Genomic DNA, 22227 nt, shown 5'->3' with positions numbered 1-22227 from the left:
TCGTGAAAACTTGGACTCTTTAAATAAGTAATTGAATAACCTTTCAAATAAACACAAATCAACCTAATAAAATAAATTTTGACACCTCTAAATAAAGTCTAAAGAAAAAAAATGATGTGAATAATACCTAGATTGTGTTAAACTCATAAATAACCCAAAAATAAATCAAAACTAAAATAATTAATTTAAAATAATTCCGAGAAAACAAAAGTGATAAAAAAATTCTAAATCCAAACAAGATAATTACAAAATTTCTTTCAGACTCCTTGTTGTTGGCTTGATTGTCATCCAACATTAAATATTACAATGCATATACTATACTGTCAATATACATTTTATTATAAACATAAACACAAAAGGAAATCGGAACATGATTCAAAAACCTTTCACATAAAGAATTCCATATTGTTCCATGTATATTTTAGCATTCCTCTAGAAGACCCTTATTGGCAGAGTAGACGTTCAACTTGTTGAGATCACACACTTTCAAGAGAACTGCAACTAGGCTCGTGCATTGCTTTTGAGATTTTACCACTAGAATTTCAGTCAAAAAATGGTATAGAACCTAATGAATTTTCATTCAGCTGGAAAAAATCCTTACAGTTGGAAAAAGCCCAACTCATGGCTGTGTCGTGTAAGTAGAACTTTCCTTTCACTGACCCATTCTAACCGATAAGAGAGATCAAGATTGTAGATCAAAAGCTTCAGATTGTCTAAATCACCTGAACCTCTCGTTTTCTCCTGCAACATATAAACATCAAAATGGTTATTCCAAAAGCTTGAATATTTGGAGTTTTTGTTTTTCCAATTATTATGAAAGAAACAAAGTGACAATTGGACTAAGATTGTATTTGAATATGTGAATGGGAATGTGAACCGGGACAAAGATTGCTAATGAGAGGATGCCCAATTTAATTAAAAGAACACTATTGTAGTAGTATTGAGAAAATACTAAAGCAGAGGCGCACAAGATTTTCTCCTTCCCCATGCCAGACTACATTTTACTGGGATACAATTATAATTTTTCACATTTCTTCTATTTTCTTTCCTTTTTTTTTTTTTTTTACATTAAAAATCATGAGTTTTTCCATTAGAGTACCACGAAACATGGGAAAATTGTTTTAATCCATGCAAAATTATGTGAACTTTGTAAACATGCAAGTGTGGGAAACAAGTATATATCAATTAGATTAAAAATAAGGGCCTAAGACTTGCCTACCAAAAATAAAATAACAATGGGTCTAAGGAAAGGATAGAAGGAAAAACTTATTACAAACCAAAACGGTGAACCGGGGCATGAAAATTAAGATAAATAACATGATTCGATATGCATTTTCCGAATTAAATAATAATTTCGTGATCAAGGGAAGATATGAATTTGGCCCCTTTTTTGTTGTTTCTAATGAATTATGCATTACAACGATCAACTGAAAGGTTATTGTCCTCTGTCCCATATATTGTAAAATATTATGTGGTGGTACCTGTACACAATTAGGCTGACGTAGCTATTGTTAATGTTTTAATTTTATAGGTTAATTAAATGATTTTAAAATAAAGTACTGTTGTAGGTTTTGAATACCAAAACTATTGGCTTAGAATGGAAAGTTTTATAACCTCTAGATTCCCCTTCCAGTGCTTTGAGACATGGTGGAAAAGAGAATAAATACCTACTGTCCCATCTCTCATGGTTGTATTTGAAGTCCACACAAGGCTTTGGTGTAGTGAGTTACTTTACATTGAGCAAGAATGACACATTTGCATCATCAGGGAGTTGGAGTAGGAGTAGGAGTCGATTTTAAGTTTCAACTTATCTGATAATCTGATGTGAACATATAAGTGCATGGGACAATGGGCAGAAAAAATGGTTTTCTCCGTATTTTGGTGCATTCTTGTGGGAAAATCGTTTTCCCCTACAGAGATTTTCCCATCTTGGCCGGAAAATTTTCTCCAACCCATTATTCAAGGAAAATGATTTTTCCATCAGGGCAGGAGAATCCTAATGGCTTTCTCCTACAATTATCCCAACCTCAAAAGCTAAGAACCATCTTCTTGACATTCCTAGATGTAATTAAATACAGGCATTTTCTAAGAAATTTATTTTCTCAAGAACATTTACCTAAGAATTTGAGTTCCTAGAGAAAATGATTTTCTCTGCTTTCATACAAAACCTAATATAAATAATAAATGACCAGAGCCATCTAAGCTTCGCAGAATTCGATTGCCCCTGGAGCAGTAAAACTCGGTCAACAAGTTGGGTCATTGAATGCACTTCCTAACAAATAGCATATTTTCTTCTTTCTCCCTCCAAAGACAATTACCATCTATTTAATTGTGTTGCAGATCTTAATCTCTGTCTATTCGAGTTTTTCCTAACATTAAAAAAAAAATACTTTGTTGAATAACTCTATTTTATTAGTTTTTTTATGTCTTTTGTCCTTTTTAGTCTTTTCCACTTATTAGACTATGTAATCACCTTTAGAGCCTAACTAATCAATTTTAAGTGTTCACTCAATTCAACTTGGTATCAGAGCCATAGAGGACCCACGACAGCCCCTCCTTGGGTGTCTTCCTCTTTGGTTTTAAAGCTCCACCTACTTCATTTTTGCCCCTCATCACTTTAGGGTTTTTAGACCAAAAGCAACAGCAGTAGCAGCTTCGTTGGAGGTCTCCCCTTCGGGGGTTTTCTTTTTGGATCCTTCATGAATTAATAGCTCGATGCGATAGGGTATTTCTATGAGATATTGCAGTTGCCTTTTCTATGCGCTAGGTTGGCTGTTTTCTCCTGCTTTATACGATATCATGGCTGGCTGGGTTCTGTGATAGATCTGTGTTGAGTGACAAGACGGGGGTGTGCGGCATAAGTTTTGGCTTTGGTTTGTGCGTCATAGGGTTGGCTGTGGCTGTGCGACAGGGCTGTGGTTAGTGCCCCTTGCTGTTTTTTCTGGTTTGTCTAGGCTGCCCTTGTTGCTTTTTGGTTGTATAGGCTGTTTGAGAACTGCGATCACAGCAGTTGTGCTGTTTGGGGGCTGTGCTCACGGCAGTGTTGTTGTTAGAAGGTTACAACAACAGTAAGTTGTAGTTTGAAGCTTACGGCAGCTGCAGAATTGCTCCTTGGTGCCCTACGATTGAGTTAATGACTACTCTGATCACCTACAGGAGTGTTTGATCATCTTCCAAACCTCCTACGATCGTGTATTGCTACCTTTAGGGTGCTACGATCAGTTTTTTATTTGAACTCTCTCCAAACCAAAGCACATCAACTCTTTAATGGCCTCCGAGATGTCTTTTTCCTCAATCACCAGTAATAGTGATGGATCGGGTGGTCTTCCCTCTCATTTGACCAACTTTCCAGGCATCCAAATTACCACCTTGAAATTAGATGGTCATAATTATCTTTTTCGAGCACGATCGGTGGAAAATGAAAAATCGGTTACCACACATGGGCGGACAAACAACCTACACTGACTGACATTACTTACTCCCTATGGTTTGCTAATGACTCTATGGTCCGTTCTTGGTTGGTTACATCTATGCCACTACACATTGCGACTGGTTTTATGTTCTCCAAGACCACAAACCAGATATGTGATTCCTATCTACTTGCAATGTCAAAATAATGTCCGGATCTTTAACTTAGAGCGTGAGATTTCCTGTCTTTCGCAAGGTAACTCTTCAGTCACCACCTTTATATCACAGTCACGTGCTCAATGGGAAAAGTTGACCTTCTATTCCTCGTCCTATGCTTGGAAAGACCCTCTTGATGAGGCATTATATGCATTGATTCTAAATAAGAATCGAGTTCTTTAATTTCTAGCATGTCTTTAAGATGAGTTTGAGTATGTGAGAGTTCATTTATTGGATATGGATCCTTTTCTGTCCCTACAGACTGTGTATTCTTATGTCTTAGCTGATGAGAGTCGTCGTACAGCTGTCCTACCACACTCTTTTGGAGACCATTCTGTTATGCTTGCTCGCATACATTTTCCACATCATCCCAATAGATCTCTGCTTACATGTCAGCGATATAAGTGTCATCATTGTGGAAAGTTGCGTCACGTAAAGGCCCGCACTTCATGGTCGTCCTAATTAATAACGTCAACTATTTCTACGATTCTCAGCTCATGTAGTCGCTCAGTCGACTATTGATCAGGCACTCCCTTCAGCTATTACGTCCTCCTCGGATTTGGTATCTATGTCTCAGGCTGAGCTTGACAAATTCAGCCAATTCTTTAATCAGATGGAGACTTCATCTCAATCGATCTCTACTTTCGCTCACTCAAGTACCTTTGCATCTGCACACAGTGCTTCCACCACTTCCTCACCATGGATCATTGATTCTAATGCCTCAGATAACATGACCGGTACGTCCTCTCTGTTCAAGACCTATAGTGTTTGTTATGGTCATCGCAAGGTTCATCTTGACGATGGTTCTTAATCTACTACCACTAGTCAAGGTCATTTTTCTATTAAACCTTTTTTATCCTTGACTAATACACTGCATGTTCCTCAACTTACTACTAATCTTATCTCTGTTAGTAGCATTACCAAACATTTGAATTGCAGTGTAATCTTTTATCCCTCTCATTGTGTCTTTCAGGATCTGGAATCGAAAAGGACGATTGGCACTAGACATGAAGTACATGGCTTGTATCTCTTGGATGCACCTGTTTTACCTAGCACTCATTCAATATTTCTTAGCTTAATAGTAGTAGTCAATCTAATAAGGCACTTGTAATGCATTGGCACTTACGCTCAGGCCATATTTCCTTTAGATATTTGAAACACATGTTCCCTGTTTTATTTAATAATGCCAATTCGTTTGATTTTTTTGTGAAACTTGTCAATTAGCTATTCATTCTCATTATCCTTTTAGTATTAATACTACTGCACCTGATCTGTTTGACATAATTCACTCTGATGTGTAGGGTCCTTCCCCCATCACATCCACTTTTGGTTTTCGCTATTTTGTCATGTTTATCGATGACCACAGTCGTACCACTTAGGTTTATCTTATGAAACATAAGAGCGAAGTATATGAGATCTTCAAACAATTTCTTGTTATGGTTCATACTCAATTTAGCCGTACCATTAAGACTTTCCATTCTGATCATGGTACCGAATACACCTATAGTAAGGTATTGAGGCTTTGTTTATAGTCTAACATTGAGCATCAAATGTCCAATGTTAAGACTTCTCAGCAGAATAGTCGATCAGAAAGGAAAAATCGTCATATTCTGGAGTTAGCCCGTGCCCTCTTTATTGGCATGAACGTGCCACAATCATATTGGGCCGATGCAATACTTACTGTTGTTTACCTTTTTAATCAGACCCCCTCCCGGGTTCTTCAGTTTGTCATTCCCTTCCTTCAGCTCCATCCGGATCGTCCCTTGTTTTAACTTCTTCCGCATGTGTTTGAGTGCACCTGCTTTGTTTAAATTCTTGACCAAACTCGTACTAAATATATTTTTTGGTTATTCCTCTACCCAGAAAGGATATCGCTGTTATCATCCTCCCTCTCGAAGGCGGTTCATTTCTCGGGATGTCTCTTTTCTTTGAGCATACCCCATACTACACTGGGTCAGTTGGTATCCAGTCTGAGTGGTTTCTTCTAGATTCTGCTGATGATGACCCCTCCCCCTTGTTATTTCCTCTCCCCATGCCTTTTCCTCCTTCTCCATCTCCTGTCTGTTCATCACCTCCTCGATTGCAGGTTTACTCTTAGCAGCCACGCAATACTACCATCACTTTTATGCCAAACCAACTCACTTCCTCACCTCCAACTGTCCTATCGTCACTCACAAGAGCAAGCGCACTTGTACTTATCCTATTTCTAATTATGTATCTGATTCTGCTCTCTCACCCTCCTATCAGAGTTTCCTTGCTTATGTTTCCATTGTTTCTCTTCCTAATACTGTTGTAAATGCTATTATCCATCTTGATTGATGAATTGAATGCTCTTCAAAAAACTAAGACTTGGGAACTAGTTCTTCTTCCGCCTAGGAGGAAGGTTGTGGGATGCCACTGGGTGTTTGCCATTAAGTATAATCCTGATGGTTTATTGTCTGTTATAAGGCCCGTCTAGTGGCCAAAGGTTATGCTCAGACTTATGAGATTGATTACCAGGAAACATTTGCTCCTGTTGCCAAAATGACCACCATTCAATTTCTCTTTTCTGTTGCTACTATCAGAGGGTGGCCCTTCTTTCAATTAAATGTCAAGAATACATTTCTTAATGGTGATCTTCAGGAAGAAGTCTATATGATCCAACCTCCTGGTTTTCTTGCAGCTGCTTCTTCTGGTCATGTCTGTCATCTTCGCCGTTCTCTCTATGGATTGAAGCAGTTTCCTCACGCATGGTCTGAGCGTTTTACCAAGGCAATGTATTAGTTTGGTTTCCATCAGAGTTCTGCTGATCATACCCTATGTCTACGTCATTCCCAGGTCAAAATTGTCGCTTTGATTGTTTATGTGGATGATATTGTCCTTACTAGAGATGATTGTGACGACATTACAGAAGTAAAATCTTAGGACGTCAATTTGAGATTAAGGACCTTGAGTATCTTCGCTATTTTTTGAGCATTGAGGTTGTGTAGTCCCACTCTAGTATCTTTATCTCTCAACGTAAATATGTCCTTGATTTACTCAGTGACTATGATTAGCTTGGTTCTCGTCCCGCTAATACTCCCATTGAGCAAAATCACAGGTTGGTTGATTCCGAGGGGGAATATTGGCTGAATATTAGCTAGTATCAGCGTCTTGTGGGAAAATTGATCTACTTGTCTATAACTTATCCGAACATTTCCTATGTTATTAGTGTTGTAAGTCAGTTTATGCACTCACCTCACACATCTCTTCTTACTGTTGTCTATTGTATTCTTAGATATCTTAAGAGATATCCTAGTCAAGGTATTTTGTTCGATAATCATGGTCATCTTTGCGTTGAGGCATGGACTAAAGTAGATTATGCTAGTTCAATGACTGATAGACGGTCCACTTCTAAGTATTGTACTAAAGTTGGTGACAACTTGGTAACTTGGCCCAATAAAAAGCAGGATGTGGTTTCTCGATACAATACTAAGTCAGAGTACAGAACTAGGGCACTTGGAGTGTGTGAGTTGTGGCTCGAGACCTTACTAGTTAATTTGTGTCTTCCCGTGACAGCCTCATTTTCACTATATTATGATAATAAATCAGCTATTAACATACTAGCAAATCCGTTTCAACATGACAGAACAAAACATATCGAAGTTAATCAATATTTCATTAGAAAAAAGATTGTTTCTGGGCAGATTTGTATTCCATTTGTTCCTACATCTCAACAACTTGCCGGTATTCGTACTAAATATCCACAAAAAGTAGTTAAGGGTCCACAACACACTTAGGTTTACATTATTCAAAATATAAAATATCATCTTCAGGAATTACAATCATAAATCTAAGTGAAGATTTATCAAACTATAACAAATCATCAAATTCAGTGTTATCCTCATTCCCTAGGAAGGCTGGAATTTTATCCAAGTTGACATACCCAAGATCAAGGTTTCAAATGTCGTATCAATTAAATGAGTTCAGTTAATGAAAATTTTTTATATGGTGTCGGCCGATACATTCGATACCAATAGATACATTCCTTATTCATTCAATGTTTCGAGGTCAACGTTCTACATCAGTATCGGTCGATACCGATATGTATTGGCCATTACTCCGATATTTTATAAACCATGCCCAAGATTACTTAAACAATAACGAAATACCCTTTTTATTTTTGAATGTGATTTAATAGCGAAGTTCGTAAATTTCGTAACTTAATGAAGAAGACCCGATTAAATCGTCATATAATCAGTGAAAGAGAAAATCACAATTTAATCACAACCTTTTCAATAAGTCTTAGAATTTGGTGACTATGCTAGTTGAGAATCTTGGAATCGAGTTGAAGCTCAAATTGTATAATAAGACAGAATATGCTCAATTCCTTGCACATTGGTAAGCGTTGACCATCCTCAAGAAGCACTTACATGTCTCTAAGCTTGATTCAAAGGGATATGGAGTTCAATAATTAATTTCCCTATCTTCAGCCATTTTAGAGTGAAAGGGAATTCTACAACTTCCAACAGATATTCCATTTTCTAATTTGAGTAGGGTTTCCGTGTAGTGCTAAATAACCAAAATCTCTTAATAAGAAGATAAGAAGTTAATATCATCAAGCACATAAACACATAATGGCAGAAAACAAAAGAGAAGGGGGACCTACCTGAGAGTTGACGTGTCTATCATGTCCAGTTATAGTTGCCATTATGCTTGACCTAGAAGAATTAGGAGAAAATCCTTCCCAAGGAGGAACAAAAATCAGTTTGGTGCATTGAACAGGAACTAAACTTCTGCTAAGTTTCTCCCACCACGCAGATCCTAGTGACCACCACCTGATCATCAACCCATGTTCTGAAAAAGCAACTAGACCCTGCAATTACATGATAACACGTAAGAAAAATGAACACTAAAACTAGGTAAGGATGCCTACGGTCTTGATCATACAAGTGGCAGAGGTAATGTAAAACTAACTTTGTGTACAACATAAACACATATGTAAAGGGGAATATTAAGCTCAGGAGAGAAAGGAGTGATCATCTCCTAAAGGATGCACTCTTTGATAGGTTCTACATAGGCATGGTTCAAAAGTTTCAAGCTGTATTGCAATGTTTCTACGGGAGATTATTGTTTCAGCCAAGACAGTAATGAAACAATGATACCAAAACAGTCAATGCTTTGCGAATGTTTCAAATGATCAAGACAGTTTTTGTTTTTCTTTTACTGAAAAATTGCATCCAAAAGAGATTTTAAACCTTGTACCTAATAACAGATTGCTGAGTTATTTGGTGGAATGATCTATAATATAATTTTGGGAGTCAGGATGTGGTGGTTATTTTTCAAAAGTTTCTTCCTTTTTTTTTAATATGTAAGTGATGAAGGTCAAAACAGTCTCTCTCTATATATTTTTTCTCTCACCTGGTTTTCTCATTGATTTCCTCTTCTGTTTCTTTTCATCTCATGATCTCATTTTCCTTCTAAGGTTTTATTCCACTTGGTATCAGTGCTAAAGAGGAACCAGAAAGGTTCTGATTGAAAAACATCAAAAAAGAAAAAACAGAAATTTATTTATTAAGTCAAAGATCTTTATTAAAAAGACCCAGTCAAGATGACCCTGCAGAGAACTACAAAAACAGGTAGGCGACAAAAAACAAACTCAGGTTACACATCAATGCTACACGCCCAACCCCATTTTGTTACAAAATCTTCAAAGAAGACTCCATTAGACTTTGAAAAACCTTGCTCCAAAGGAAGATAGAGCCCAACGTTGAGAGAAAGATTCCTTGAACTCCTTCCTCTCAAATATCCTAAGATTTCTCTCCTTCCGAATCTCCCAGCAAATCCCAAAGGGGGTAAGAGTCCAATGTCTTCCCTTGGAAGGCTGAGAAACCTGCACCAATGATAAGCCACCCATCCACTAACTCTCAAAAGGGTCCTTGGAGCACACCAAGCCACATTCAAACAGACTCAAGAACTGCAATTAAATCTCTATCGCCACCTTGCAATGAAGGAGGATGTGATTCTCAAAAATCAACCGAAATGATCCCTCTCTTCATTACATTGTCCAGAGTTGGTATCTTTCCCAAGGAAGCTACTCAAATAAAGAAAGCTTGGAAGGAACCTTAGGTCCCCACACCTCTACCACAGGAAACAATTGAGCATGCAATCCCACCAACATATGGTAGAAGGATTTAACAAAAAAAACCCCATTCTTACCTGGATCCCAAAGCGAAAGTCCTCCTTCATGAAAGAGATGACCACGGAATCAACAACAGAGATTAGGCTAGCACTAGTTCCATTTCCCAATCATTGAAATATCGCCTAATGATGTTGGACATCTACAATCCAAGTTAGAATTTTATTAGGATCTCTATTTCTAGTTCTAGTAGGATTTCTATTTCATAGTTATGTTATGAGTACAATTCCTTGTTAGTTTCTAATTTATTTTAAATTTGTTTTTATTATTTAGGCTCTATAATTAGAAGTACTTAGAAGTGTCCAATTTGAGTTCTAATAAGATTAGAAAGTTAGTATTACGTTATAGATAGGCTAGAATGTTAATTTTTGGTATTGTAGTGGGATTCTAAGTTGTTATGATGGAGTTATCTATATAAGGAGCTCCAAATCCTAAGTTGTGTGATTAATCTACATTTTAGGACTATGATTTAGAAATATGTGTTTCCTATTAGGTAACTCCCTTTTTACTCACCCTACCAATTATCTCAGTTTCAGGAAGTTCCAGCCGATCGATGATCAACTTTATGATTATTACAGTTTCGAGATTAGCAGGTTTGTTTGTTGTGAGTGTTGGTAGATATATTAGTTGATTTTTGTTGAGAGAGCAGGTTAGTATATTCTTGGCAGTATGTGCCAATATTTATTCATGTTATATCTAAGTAAAAGGGAGTTATCAGATAGGATTGTTACTTTTGTTTATGTATCGTATTTAGTTATGCTTCCACTGCGATATTTGGTGTCATTGTTTGAAATTTTTGAGTTATAAGTGTTTATCACTGTATGGTAAATATCTCACCCCTCGAGATTCTAACACTTAATTGTGGGGATGGGTGTTAGAATTTTGGGACATGATAGATATAATGCTAGGCTGGTTGCCAATGAGTATATACAAACATATGAGATTAAATACAATGGAATATTTGCATACGTAACCAAGATCTCAATGCATGTCCTTTTGTCTATATTGGCCAATTTATCTTGGTCCTTGTACTAGTTAGATGTGAAAAATAATTTTCCACTATAGAGATTTAAAGGAGGAAATGTATATGGCTCTTCCACCTGGTTTTAGCTTTCTCTTGGCCTTTGTCAGTTGAAGCAGTCAATTTATGGACTCCAGCAATATCCTTGAGCTTGATTTGAGAGATTCAGTTAGGTAGTGAAGATAATTGACTATTCTCAGAGTTACGTTCATCATACTCTCTTTTTTAGGTGATGGAACAGTTGATTGTGACCTTTATTGTCATCAAAGATTCAAAGTACGAAGGAAGTTTTGGCAAAGGTATTCAAGATTAAGGATCTCAGAAATATGAAGTAATTTCTGGGTGTAGAGGTCGTCAATCCAACAAAAGTATCCTTATATCTCAAATGAAGTATACCTCAGACTTACTTAAAGCACTGGTAACGTAGGATCCAACCAGCAAACACTCTTAATGTAACTATCCATAACTAAGGCCATGATAGAAGAAAACGAAATACAGATATAATAATAATAAAAATAATAACTAAGGCCATCAGAAGCTAGTTGGTAGACTACTATATCTACATCTTACTAGACCTATATGCAGTAAGTGTGGTGAATAAGTTCATACGAGCTTCACAGATCCACTTAGAAATGGTTAAAAGAATCTAGAGATATCTAAAGGCATCTCTTAGAAGAGGTTTATTGCTTGTAGATCATGACCATCTACTGCAAATAAAAGCTTGCACAAATGCAAATTGGGCTGGTAATGCAGATAACAAAAGGTCAATTATAAAGCACTACACTTTCGTGGGAAGAAATTTGGTTACTTGAAGGAGTAAGAAATAGACCGTGGTAGCTATGTCTGGTGTAGAAGTGGAATACAGGGCCATGATGCATGGTTTAGCGGAGTTCTTGTGGCTGAAAATTATGTTGCGTGATTTGGGAATTAAGGTTGATGCTCCTATGAAGCTAATTTATGATAACAAGGCAGCCATTAGCATAACACAAAATCCAATGCAACTCATCATAATAAGTCGGTAAGGAAAAATTACGAAAAAACGGAAAAGTACAAGGAAAGAAGATGGAAAAAATGGGACTAGGGTGGGTTTGTGGCTGTGTAATTGTTCCTACTAAGTGGTGTTCTCAAATTATATCATCAAATCTGATACAAAAACAAAGATAATAGATCACCAAACCCTGTATTGATATCCTTTATACATCCACAAAAGGTAACTATAGGTTACAACACATTTAAAGTTTATAATGCTCAATATATAAAAAGATTAAAACCACGAATCCAAGTTAAAATTCATCCACTGATCACAAATACCATCAATTCGATGTCATTGAATTTCGGAATTACTAAAATAGTAGCAAAATTCCCTTCTTCTTTCCCGATTTAATCGAGAAGTTCATGATTTATTCATGAAGTTGGTAAAAGTCACAACCCATAGAAAGAGACACTTAAATCAAGATTTAATCGGTGAAGAAAGAGCACAATTTTTTCAACAAATCACTGAATTTGGAGACTGGCACAAAGTACAATGAAGTAAATAGATACATCATTATTCATGAGCAAGTTATGTCCCAAGATCTTTGTTTACCTTTTGTAACGACTGAGAATCAACTAGCTGATATTCTCACTAAAGGAATTATTAAGACAATATTAGAATCTATTCTTAGCAAGCTGGGCATGATAAATATCTATGCAGAACTTGAGAGGGAGTGTTCAGTAATTTGGTGGAATGGTCTTTTATGTAATTTTGGGAGTTACAAGGGTGCATTTAGTTTTTAAAATTTCTTTTAAATATATAAGTCAGCAGGGTCAAAACAAACTTAAACACTATTAAGTCAGGAGGTTCAAAATAAATTCACATTCTCTCTCCTTTAGTTCCTTTCTTTCTTTCTTCTTAGTTCTCTATTCCATTCATCTTCATTTTAATGTTCTATTCAACAATCTTGCAGAACAAATATATTCTAATTGGACGATTGAAGATCTTGATTTTACAGTTGGGGACATGACATTCCACCATACTTATTTCAAAAGAATGGTGATGGGTTCCAACAAAAGCATGAAGGCCAGACATCAGAAGCCCCATTTATAAAAGTAAAATTTGTAATATTTTATGGGCACTAAGAACATGTTCATCATACCTCTCCATCTGGTGAAAAGCTCAGAGATGAAGTTCCAGTTGTTACCATCATTTCTGAGGATCCTCCAAGTAGACTTGGTAGTCCAGGAGGTGCACTTGCATCCAAAACCTTTATTTTCGTCACACTACATGGGTGAAAAAAGAAAGTAAGAGACAAGGTTTAAAATAATTTGTTATATTTAAGATACACCACATCTAGGGGCGAAGCCAGGATTTTCATGGGGGGTGGGGGGTAGAGAACTATAGTTAAACATTAAGGTTGATGAAGATGACCAGTTTTTATTTTATTTTATTTTTTTTAAAAGATGACCAGTTTTGGGGAGAAAATTTCAAGTGTTTTTTTTTAGAGGTTGAAGAAAAGGGCATTTATATCATTTCTCATTAGCTTATGAAAGAAGACTTAATAAGGTAATCTCATCAGTTCAAAAACATATGGATTTTGAAATATTGGCCAATATGCTTACCTACCTCGCTTACCTTGGTCTTTTCTATTAGACTTATTTAAAATAATCACAATAACCTTGTCTTCAAACTAAAACCAAAATCTATTTATCTTCCCAATTAAGCCAATCATCTTCAACCACTTAAGCAAAAAGTTTTACACTATGTCTTCAACCTTAAGATTAATCTACTTTAACCTTAAACCTAAAAAACAAGATCATTTCTCATTTTCCAGAAAATTCTAAGATTTTCTAAAAAGGATTAAGATGAGGTTGAAAATGATGGATTGAAAATTAAGTTTACTATATTAAAATGAATTTACCATAAGGATGAAGAGAAAAAAGAATTTAGGGGAAAAAAAAGATTCTTGGCTAAAGGTTGAAAAATATATCTATGTTATTTTTGGTTAGTCTTGAAAATAAGAACAAGATCAAATGGGCATGTCTCAAATATCCACCAATGTAGAGGGGGTATTTAAATCACCCAAAACATGTGGGGGAAAGAGGATTAACAAAGCTAAATGGGCATGTGTCATTATTTTTAAAATACAAAGGGTATCATAAATACTCATCAAAGCTTATGGGGGCAACAAGTTCAGACTTCAAAGGGGGCATGTCAATTGAAAACGCAGGTGGCATCTCAAATGTTGACCAAAACGTAAGAAGGTGTCTACATTCCAAAAATTTGAGAGGCGGCAACTGCCCCCACTCACCCCCCTTGGCTCTGCTCTCGACCACAACACAAAAACACTTGAAATGGTTTTTAGCCTTCAAAGAGACTTTAAACAGCTGAAAGAAGACAAAAGTGACCCTCTAGTGCTCACTTCACATTCAAATGTTTTTATCCCCTTGCATATTCTAAGAATAGACGACAAATTGACTCAGACATCTCCAAGGTATCCTAACAGAAACATATTTCCCCAAACACCTAAGTCATACAAATTTGAATTTGAACTTTCATGACTTTCTTTTATAATCATCTGAGATGTATAGCCTTCACAATTTAGGGATATTAGCACATGTTTTGAAGTCCTATAGATCTCAGTTTTCTATGTTTAGAAAGGAATGTCTATGCAACCCCCCCCCCCCCCCCCCCCCCACCCCTTCCCCTTCTTTCTTTGATTGGTAAAGAACCTGTGGAAGAACGAGTCTCTCAACCTCTTCCCCTCTTTTCTTCAATAGTTAGTTATTGGAATTTTGCATTTAGCTTCCCTATTCTATTTCTACTTTGGCATTACATGGCTATGAACTTTATTACTTTTTCTTTAATCATTTTGCTCATTATTTTTATTCTTTAACCCTTCTAAAATAGATAACGAATAAGAAAATTAATAAATGATTTATTATTTAAACTTCACCTAGGCGAAGTCTAGCCTGAAGGGTCTTGATCACCTAGTCACTGTCTAACACTTTTGACAACATTGATACATACATATGCGTATGGGTATGTGTGTTTGTGTGCATCTCTGTGTACATGTGTGGTGTCATCCCATGTAAGTTGGCTTCTCCCTCAAACCCAACAAATGGTATATGCTCGTTCAACTGAGCTCTCCAATTATAGAATGTCTTCAATATAGTCCCAAAACTGCATCAGTTTATGGACCTTTAACTTTTCAGTCCTCCCAAGTTTTAGCTCCTTATGATCGTTTTACCAAAGCACTTTGTTGTTGTTTTCCATCAAAGAGGTCCTACACTGATCAGACCATCATGATCGGAAATTGAAAAAGCAAGAATGCATCTCCCATCATTGTATATCCCCAACGAAGACACAATATATAAAATTATGATTTCTACTTTTCTTCTTTTGGTAATACCTTTGCATGTCATATACCCGAATTGTAATGCTGTGGATATCTCCAATTGCATCCCCAACAGCCAATCGTGTTGATGTATCATTCAAAGATACCATAGGGAATACACGTACGACTTCCTTCAATACTGCCATGGAACTCTGGAGGCAATTTTTCCGCATGACTGAGTTCCCATGGTCCATAGTCTGTAAAATAAAGTTCACTACCTGCAAATATATATCCAAATTTCAGGGTTATTAATACAAAATGGCAAGTGGAAGTCAATTACACCATGTTGGTTGAAAATAAAACTAAATACCAAATTTTGTAAAGGTAGATAATTTTTGGATATAGTACTTTGCAGTAGTACGATGCATCTACATCCTTGGAAATGATGACATGAAGGATGACAAAGCTATTAATAGTGGATGACGAAAAATCTAAATGGAAATGATGTGTATCGATCAAGATAAGTCATTCAAGAAGATACTACCCAGATGGAAAAAAATCAGTATAAATGGGTTATAACTTATATGAGATGAATGCTTTACCCACTAATCTGCCACTGTTGGAGCTATTTAAGTAATTTTCAAAGAAATGAAATAGCAGGATGAGTGATGGTAACAGAAATAGCGCCATTTTGAATGTACAATTTTTTCTGCCTTGATGGGAATATGTATATAGGTCTAGGGCAAAGGTTTCCCCTGACAATCGAATGTAGAACACTAACGAGGAAAACAATACACATGAAGAAGAATTCGAACACACAATTCCATGGGCTCCACCTGGTTTTCTATAGCCTAGGAGATGTTTGCAAGATATTGCCCAATTAGATGAACCTAACCATTTGATTTATTACAATATCTTAGATGGTCAATGAAACATATATCGAATGGCTAAAGAAGAAGATAGAATCAAAAAATATTAGTATAGATCCAGTTATTAGATCATCTAATGGAGTTTATTCTGGCTGATGAAACCTCCTAGATAGGACCTATATAATATCAAGTCACGCTTTGTCTTTATTTGATCCATGAGTGGTTTAATCAGTGGTTTCTGACATAGGCTTGTGTTAATTTGAATTGATCTAAGATTTGAGAACAAAGTGCTACCTATTTCAAGTAATTAGCTTTACCAACCTTATCAAGGTACTGAGCCAACGGTTTAGGAGAACCCCGAACAACCCTGATGAGAGTCATGAGGGATGCTAAATGAACAGGTGAATCAGAAGCAGTAGACCAAATCTGGCTTTCTATCATATGTAGGAACCCCGGTATATCAGCCATTGCTAAGCTTGGAAGAAGAATCCCAGCCAAAGTATCCCGAATAGTACCGGCTATAGCTGGATTTTGTACAGATGAATTAGTAGGTGCACCACTTACACACTCTATTTGGAAAAAAATGTCCCCAATCAAATGGGGTATTTCAGGACAAATGCATGCCTTCCAAGTGCTCTCCATCCCTTCCGCTAAGAGCTCTGCTGCAGTTGAACTGTATTTCTCATTCATGGCCATAACCAACTTCATTAATGGGTGAACAACCAATGTTGCTAGGCTTGGTTTCACAAGGCTTGGATACCAGACGGCTAGCGCAGATGCAACAATAATATGAGAGGCCATTGCATCTTGACTTGTTCCTCCAACACAAGAAATCCAATCTTGCATCTCAAATGATTCAAGCCATGCAAGTATGCTGAGATCCTCAACCTCAGATGTATCATCCGTATTCAAATGTTTGTGTTCGTCTTCTCTTGTACCTTCTGTAAAGGTTGAAAGCAAAGCGAATTGATTTACTTTCTGGCTACAGAGTGGTTGTGGAATAGCTCGTGAGGCAGCGCAGTGGAACAGAGAGCGTGCAGCCATGCGCACATGTTCACTTTCATCTTGCCAGAAACTCACTAAGAGCTGTGAAAAAAAACAACACTATTACATTAGGAACATAACCGCACTAGCAGCATTAACAAAAAAAAGATTGCAACAAATAAAATGCAACCTCGTTTCTATCTTCTAAGTAACTTTGTGGATTTTGAGTACTACGGAACAAATACAATGATCCTAAAGTCCATCATCCTTGATGAAATTTTTACCAGTAACGATTATAATTTTAGGTGGCATTACTAAAGACAAGATAATTTAAGTTAATAAAAGATTATGCCCAACCATTAGCGTTATAGGCAACCTGGAGTGAAGGTGGCTTTATATTTGGAACTCTCTCTGCAAAATTACGAGTATAGAATGCGGCCATCGCACTGCAAAGGAATACGAAAAAGGGTAAAACATAGACAAAACAGAAAGTGCCCAACAAATAGGGTAAAATACTCATTAACTAACCATGTGCCCAGAATCAGTGTAGTCAAGGCAAGAGCCTTGGTGCGCTGCGCCTCAAGGCAGGGCACACTGAAGCTGAGGCGATGCAGTATAAGTGAGGAGTACCAAAGGCAAGGCGTATCAGGTGCACATCTCACTAAAAATTGAATAAATAAATGTATTTTGTTTAAATAAGACACCAATTTCAAAGTTGATTGTATAAGCCTTACATACAAAAAATATTTATTTGGGTTTGGAAAGTATAATTTTTACTATTAAAAATGTTCAATTTTACATTTTATCATTATTATTCGGCCCGAGTCCATTAAGGCCAAGTAAGGGCTTAGTTGACTTAGTTCTGATAGGGGTAACGGGCTGGTCTAAGCTAAAGCCCACCCTTTTAAGGCCAAGTTAGGGCTCAACTAAGCCCAGCCCGGACCGCCAATTGACAGTTCCAGTTGCTATTGTGTCGTAGCAGCAACAACACATGTTGTTTCTGATTTACTTTTACTTCTTCCTCTTCCCTTCTTCTTGTTCTTCTTCATCTACTTTTTCTGCTGATTGTTCTTCTTGAAGTATTGAATACTTTCATTTATTTATAAAACTTATTTATACATGTTATAATTGTAAAATATGTAGAATCCATCTTTCACTATTTAATGAAAATGTTGAAGCTCCACCAATGAGGATATCTGAGTGAGAAACATAAATAGGTAAATAATTATGTAAATTATACTGTTTTTATGGAAAAGGACACTAATACCTGGTAGCTGCTGAACAAGAAAGTGACAAACTAATCATGCGCTGGGCAAGGGACACCATTGTCAATGACCGCATTGCACAGAACTCTGAGGATGACCTCCAAAGCTGAAATGACTTTCTGAGATAAGCCAAACAGATAACAGGTTGCAGCAATAAACAAAGTTCCTGGAAAATACCTCAAGAGCAGCATGTGGACCCGGAAATGTCAATGTCACAGACCCTCTATCACCTTGCAAACCAGAAGATACAACAAAGTTCTTTGGTCGGTTGATATTCATTTCAGATATTAGCAATCTATCTAGCTCATGATCTACATCCCACAAGTGCAAAAATGATAAGCTGAAGCGTATTAAACATCCTTCAAGAGATTTAACCCATTCATGTTCTTGTACCGGATCACTTGTTGTCCCTTGTGCCTCAGAACTATTGTTTGAAGTTGCAAGGTGAGAACTTGGTGTCTGAGGTCCCTGGTCCAACATATGGCCATTCTGTGTATGGGTTTGACAAGGGAACATTAAAGATGAGAGGTCGAATCTTAGAGTAGCAATTCCAGGGAAAGGGCAAGAGCATTTGATGGGATGCTTCTCGTTTTGAAGTGCTTGTGAGGATGGATGTTGTTTTGCAGACTTTTCTCTACTAGTAGGCTCGGTGAACTTTGATGTCCTCCTCTGAATCGTGTGCAATGAAGTGGCCTCCTTCTCAAGATTCTTAAAATGAGATTGTGAAAAGCTCACATCTTCACTTAATGGAAGAAGCAATGGGGATGCAGAAGTAATTCCACCCAATACATTTCCAGTAACCGAGTTTACTTTGATGCCTTTACAGAAATGATCAAACATTGAATGTGAAGCTGTACCCCGGAGGACCCGCTCTCTTGTACCCGTCTTTACATCCCAAAGATATAAGATATCAACCGCATCCGATATTCCCAAATGGTTCTTGCATAGACAAGCTATATAACCTCTAGTACCATCCCACACAACCATTGCAGGATAGTTAGGATGTCCAGGAAACATTCGTTCCACCCGCAAAGTCTCAAGGGAAACAAGTGCAACACAAGAATCTTCCCCGACAGAGAGAAAACAATCATTCCAAGGATGGTCTGTCCATGGTGGGGGTAGGATAATCTGTTGGACGGGACCTACATGATGGTGCATCACAGTAATGATATTACTTGTATCGAGGTCCCACACACGAATGGTGCAGTCCATACTACCCGACACTAAAATCCGACACGAACTTTTCCCATTTGGGGTTCCCACCATGCGATGTCCAGCCAAGCATAGAATTGGACCCGTATGTCCAGAAAAAGATTGTTCAGATACATGTGGTTCCACCTTATTATGTGGACTTCCGTTGACAGAATCCATTTCTTTAAAAGACATATCAAATCGTACCACTTTTATTTCCCCACCATAGAAACCATAAACCATGGCATATGGAGCATAAAAGTTTTCGAAAAGAACCAATGAAGATGAAACAATTTGTTCTTTTAGTACGAGACCCTTGTCGCCTTCTCCTCCACAACTCTGCTGCAAAGTTACCTCAGACTCCCCATTAGAGGTAGGACAAGAGCTCCCGATCCAGTCACCAAAAAAACCACCTTCACCAAGTATTTTGCTTTGTTGGTCCAACTGGCCATGGGAATCATTTTTCCGAGATAATAACCAAATTGTAATGTGAGGTTTCCACAACAAAGACTCTTCAACAATAAAACTGACTGATTCCATGCGAAGAAGCTTACTGTTGAACTGACAAAAACTAATGGATATTTTCACGTCAAACGGATAAGAGACAGAAGGGATCTCATAGAATGGCTCGAACTTAAATATGCCATCTGAATACGAAATTGTATACATAATTGCAGCACCTCTATTGTTCCAAACAGCAAAGTTATACATAAATCCTTCAGTTGGGCCCTTCGTATGCAATTTGTTCTCATCATCATTGAAAACAAGAAACATACCCCCAACAATATGAGATTGAGAGGGAAGGCTATCATCACAGAGGGGACTATCTATTAAAGATATCTCACCAATTACAACCCCACTGGACACTAACCAAAATGTGCAGTGGGTTCTATATATAAGCACTAAGAGCTTTCCATGGGTTGCAATTGATACTAAATGTCCCTGATCACCCAAACCATCTGTCAAAACAGACATCAACGTGTCCGTGTCAGACTCCTTTGGTATCATAATTGATTGTACTTTCCCAAGTGCATCAGCCACAACCACTGATGGCGATGCCGTGTCCTCAGAAGATGGAACTACCACCATGAATTTCAACACTCCGATAGATAAATTCCCGTGAAAAACAGTCTGGACAATATTAAGACTATATGAATCAACTATAACCACAGCACACTTTGAGGATCTTCTATGCTGAGATTCTTTATCTACTGAAACATCACCTTCAGTAGGGTCCATAGACTGATGGTTCGGCACATGGACAGTATCAACAGTACAACATGCAACACAAACATATCTTGGTGATCCCGGTATTGTTGAAACCGATGATGGGGTACCCACCCAAGGGGGCATTTTCCGTCTCCGTCTGCAATGCCCGCTGCCTCTGCTCCAGATGCACAATACACCATCAGTACAAGCACTTATTAGTGCACCAAAACCAGCTGAGGTAGAGTTTACTACTACATTACTTGGGTTCTCTCTCTTTATTTGCCCATCCACAGTGACGGGCATGCAAATATCAAGACCAACTATAGTGGAAGCATGACCACACAACATTGCCATCGGCCAAATCTCCTGCCAAATTAATAAAAATTAGAGTATATACAGGGAAGTGTGTCAGTCTCCGACACCTGTATAGAGTGTCAGATTTAGCAAATTTTGAAAATGGGACTTGTAGAGCCAGCATTACATCTCAAATAATTTATAGAAAAATATTATTTTTACATAATAATAAGATTAGCGATGAATTATGTAATGTGATATCTTACGATACAAATCATTATTGTCGTATGCCAATTACATATCATATAACGAAAGAAAGAAAATACAAACAAAATCATGTCACATTTTCCTTGTAGGAAATAGGAATCAGAAAAGATAGAACTCAATATATGAAAAGAATAATGATAAACTGACACAAAGAGAGATACTCAAATATACTCAACTGATGTGGAACGTGCACAAAACCATAGATTTTTTCCCTATGTTTTTCTTTAGTCAGTTTATCACAATTCTATATGATAAATGCTCATGGTCACTGTTATTGGTATGTATAGGGCGTGTGGGGGCAAACTGGTCTTTTCTAGTTCCACACGTCCCACTTAGTGTAGCCCTAATTCTCTTATATAAATATAAGAGAAGATGCTCATAGAATATGATTTTCTATTGAGTCTCTCTCATTGCATCTCCTCTAAATCTCTATTTATCTTCTAAACAATAACATGGTATCAGAGCAAGGTTTAGATCTTGAAGCTTGAGAACCTACTCTTCTCTTCCTATTTCCATTTCTTCTTCTTCAATCTACTTGGTATTAAAAGCATAGACTTCTAATTACAACCTAGGATTTTAATCTTCTAGTTGGTGAATACTCACAGTATGTGAGTATGTTTGAAGTTGGTGTGTTGTAGTTCGGTGGTGCAAGTTTTGGTTTGGTGGTATGTTTTTCCCTATGAGGTTCAGATCTACTTTCCGAATATCTGCGATTTATAAAATAAAAAAAAAAAAGAGGGGGACTTTAGTCATCTGTGATTTGATCTATAAGTACATGGATCATATTCGATCAGATCTGATTATTGTAATCTGGTTTGTGAATTAGATCTGCTATATACATAAACAGATCTGATTGGTATTTCAAATCTTGTTTATTTGGTGCGATCTATTTACCGTGGAGTGATTTCTGATGGAGATGAAGTCCAACGTTCTATCTTCTCCTGAGTATTTTAATCTTTAGATGACCTCGATCAAATTAAATGAAGATAATTTTATCCCTTGGTCGAAATCTGTTGAGATGTTCCTTTCTGCC

General features: G+C 37.1%; 1 protein-coding gene across 2 annotated transcripts in view; it reads right to left on the bottom strand.

Annotated features, from left to right (window-relative positions):
- Nucleotides 1–211: 211 nt before the first annotated feature.
- LOC147391083 (Transducin/WD40 repeat-like superfamily protein) overlaps nt 212–22227 on the bottom strand; it is a 40596-nt gene continuing 18580 nt past the window's right edge. The window contains exons 2-10 of one of the 2 annotated variants that reach the window (XM_086460160.1): nt 20894–20999; nt 18411–20808; nt 18236–18339; nt 17345–17414; nt 16306–17070; nt 15191–15393; nt 12938–13061; nt 8252–8458; nt 212–741 (exon numbers count right to left, since the gene is read on the bottom strand). In XM_086460160.1, the coding sequence (XP_086316286.1) occupies nt 598–741; nt 8252–8458; nt 12938–13061; nt 15191–15393; nt 16306–17070; nt 17345–17414; nt 18236–18339; nt 18411–20777 (3984 nt within the window). In that variant the 5' untranslated portion in view covers nt 20778–20808; nt 20894–20999 and the 3' untranslated portion in view covers nt 212–597. Of the gene's footprint in view, nt 742–8251; nt 8459–12937; nt 13062–15190; nt 15394–16305; nt 17071–17344; nt 17415–18235; nt 18340–18410; nt 21000–22227 lie in introns of both variants that reach the window. The other variant, XM_086460159.1, reaches the window with a different exon arrangement.

The sequence above is a fragment of the Akebia trifoliata genome, chromosome 11 (assembly GCF_017979445.1).
Source record: "Akebia trifoliata isolate Shusen 1 chromosome 11, ASM1797944v1, whole genome shotgun sequence".
NCBI lineage: Eukaryota > Viridiplantae > Streptophyta > Magnoliopsida > Ranunculales > Lardizabalaceae > Akebia > Akebia trifoliata.
The sequence above is the reverse complement of the archived record's forward strand: the minus strand, read 5'-3'. Positions and strand labels throughout refer to the sequence as shown.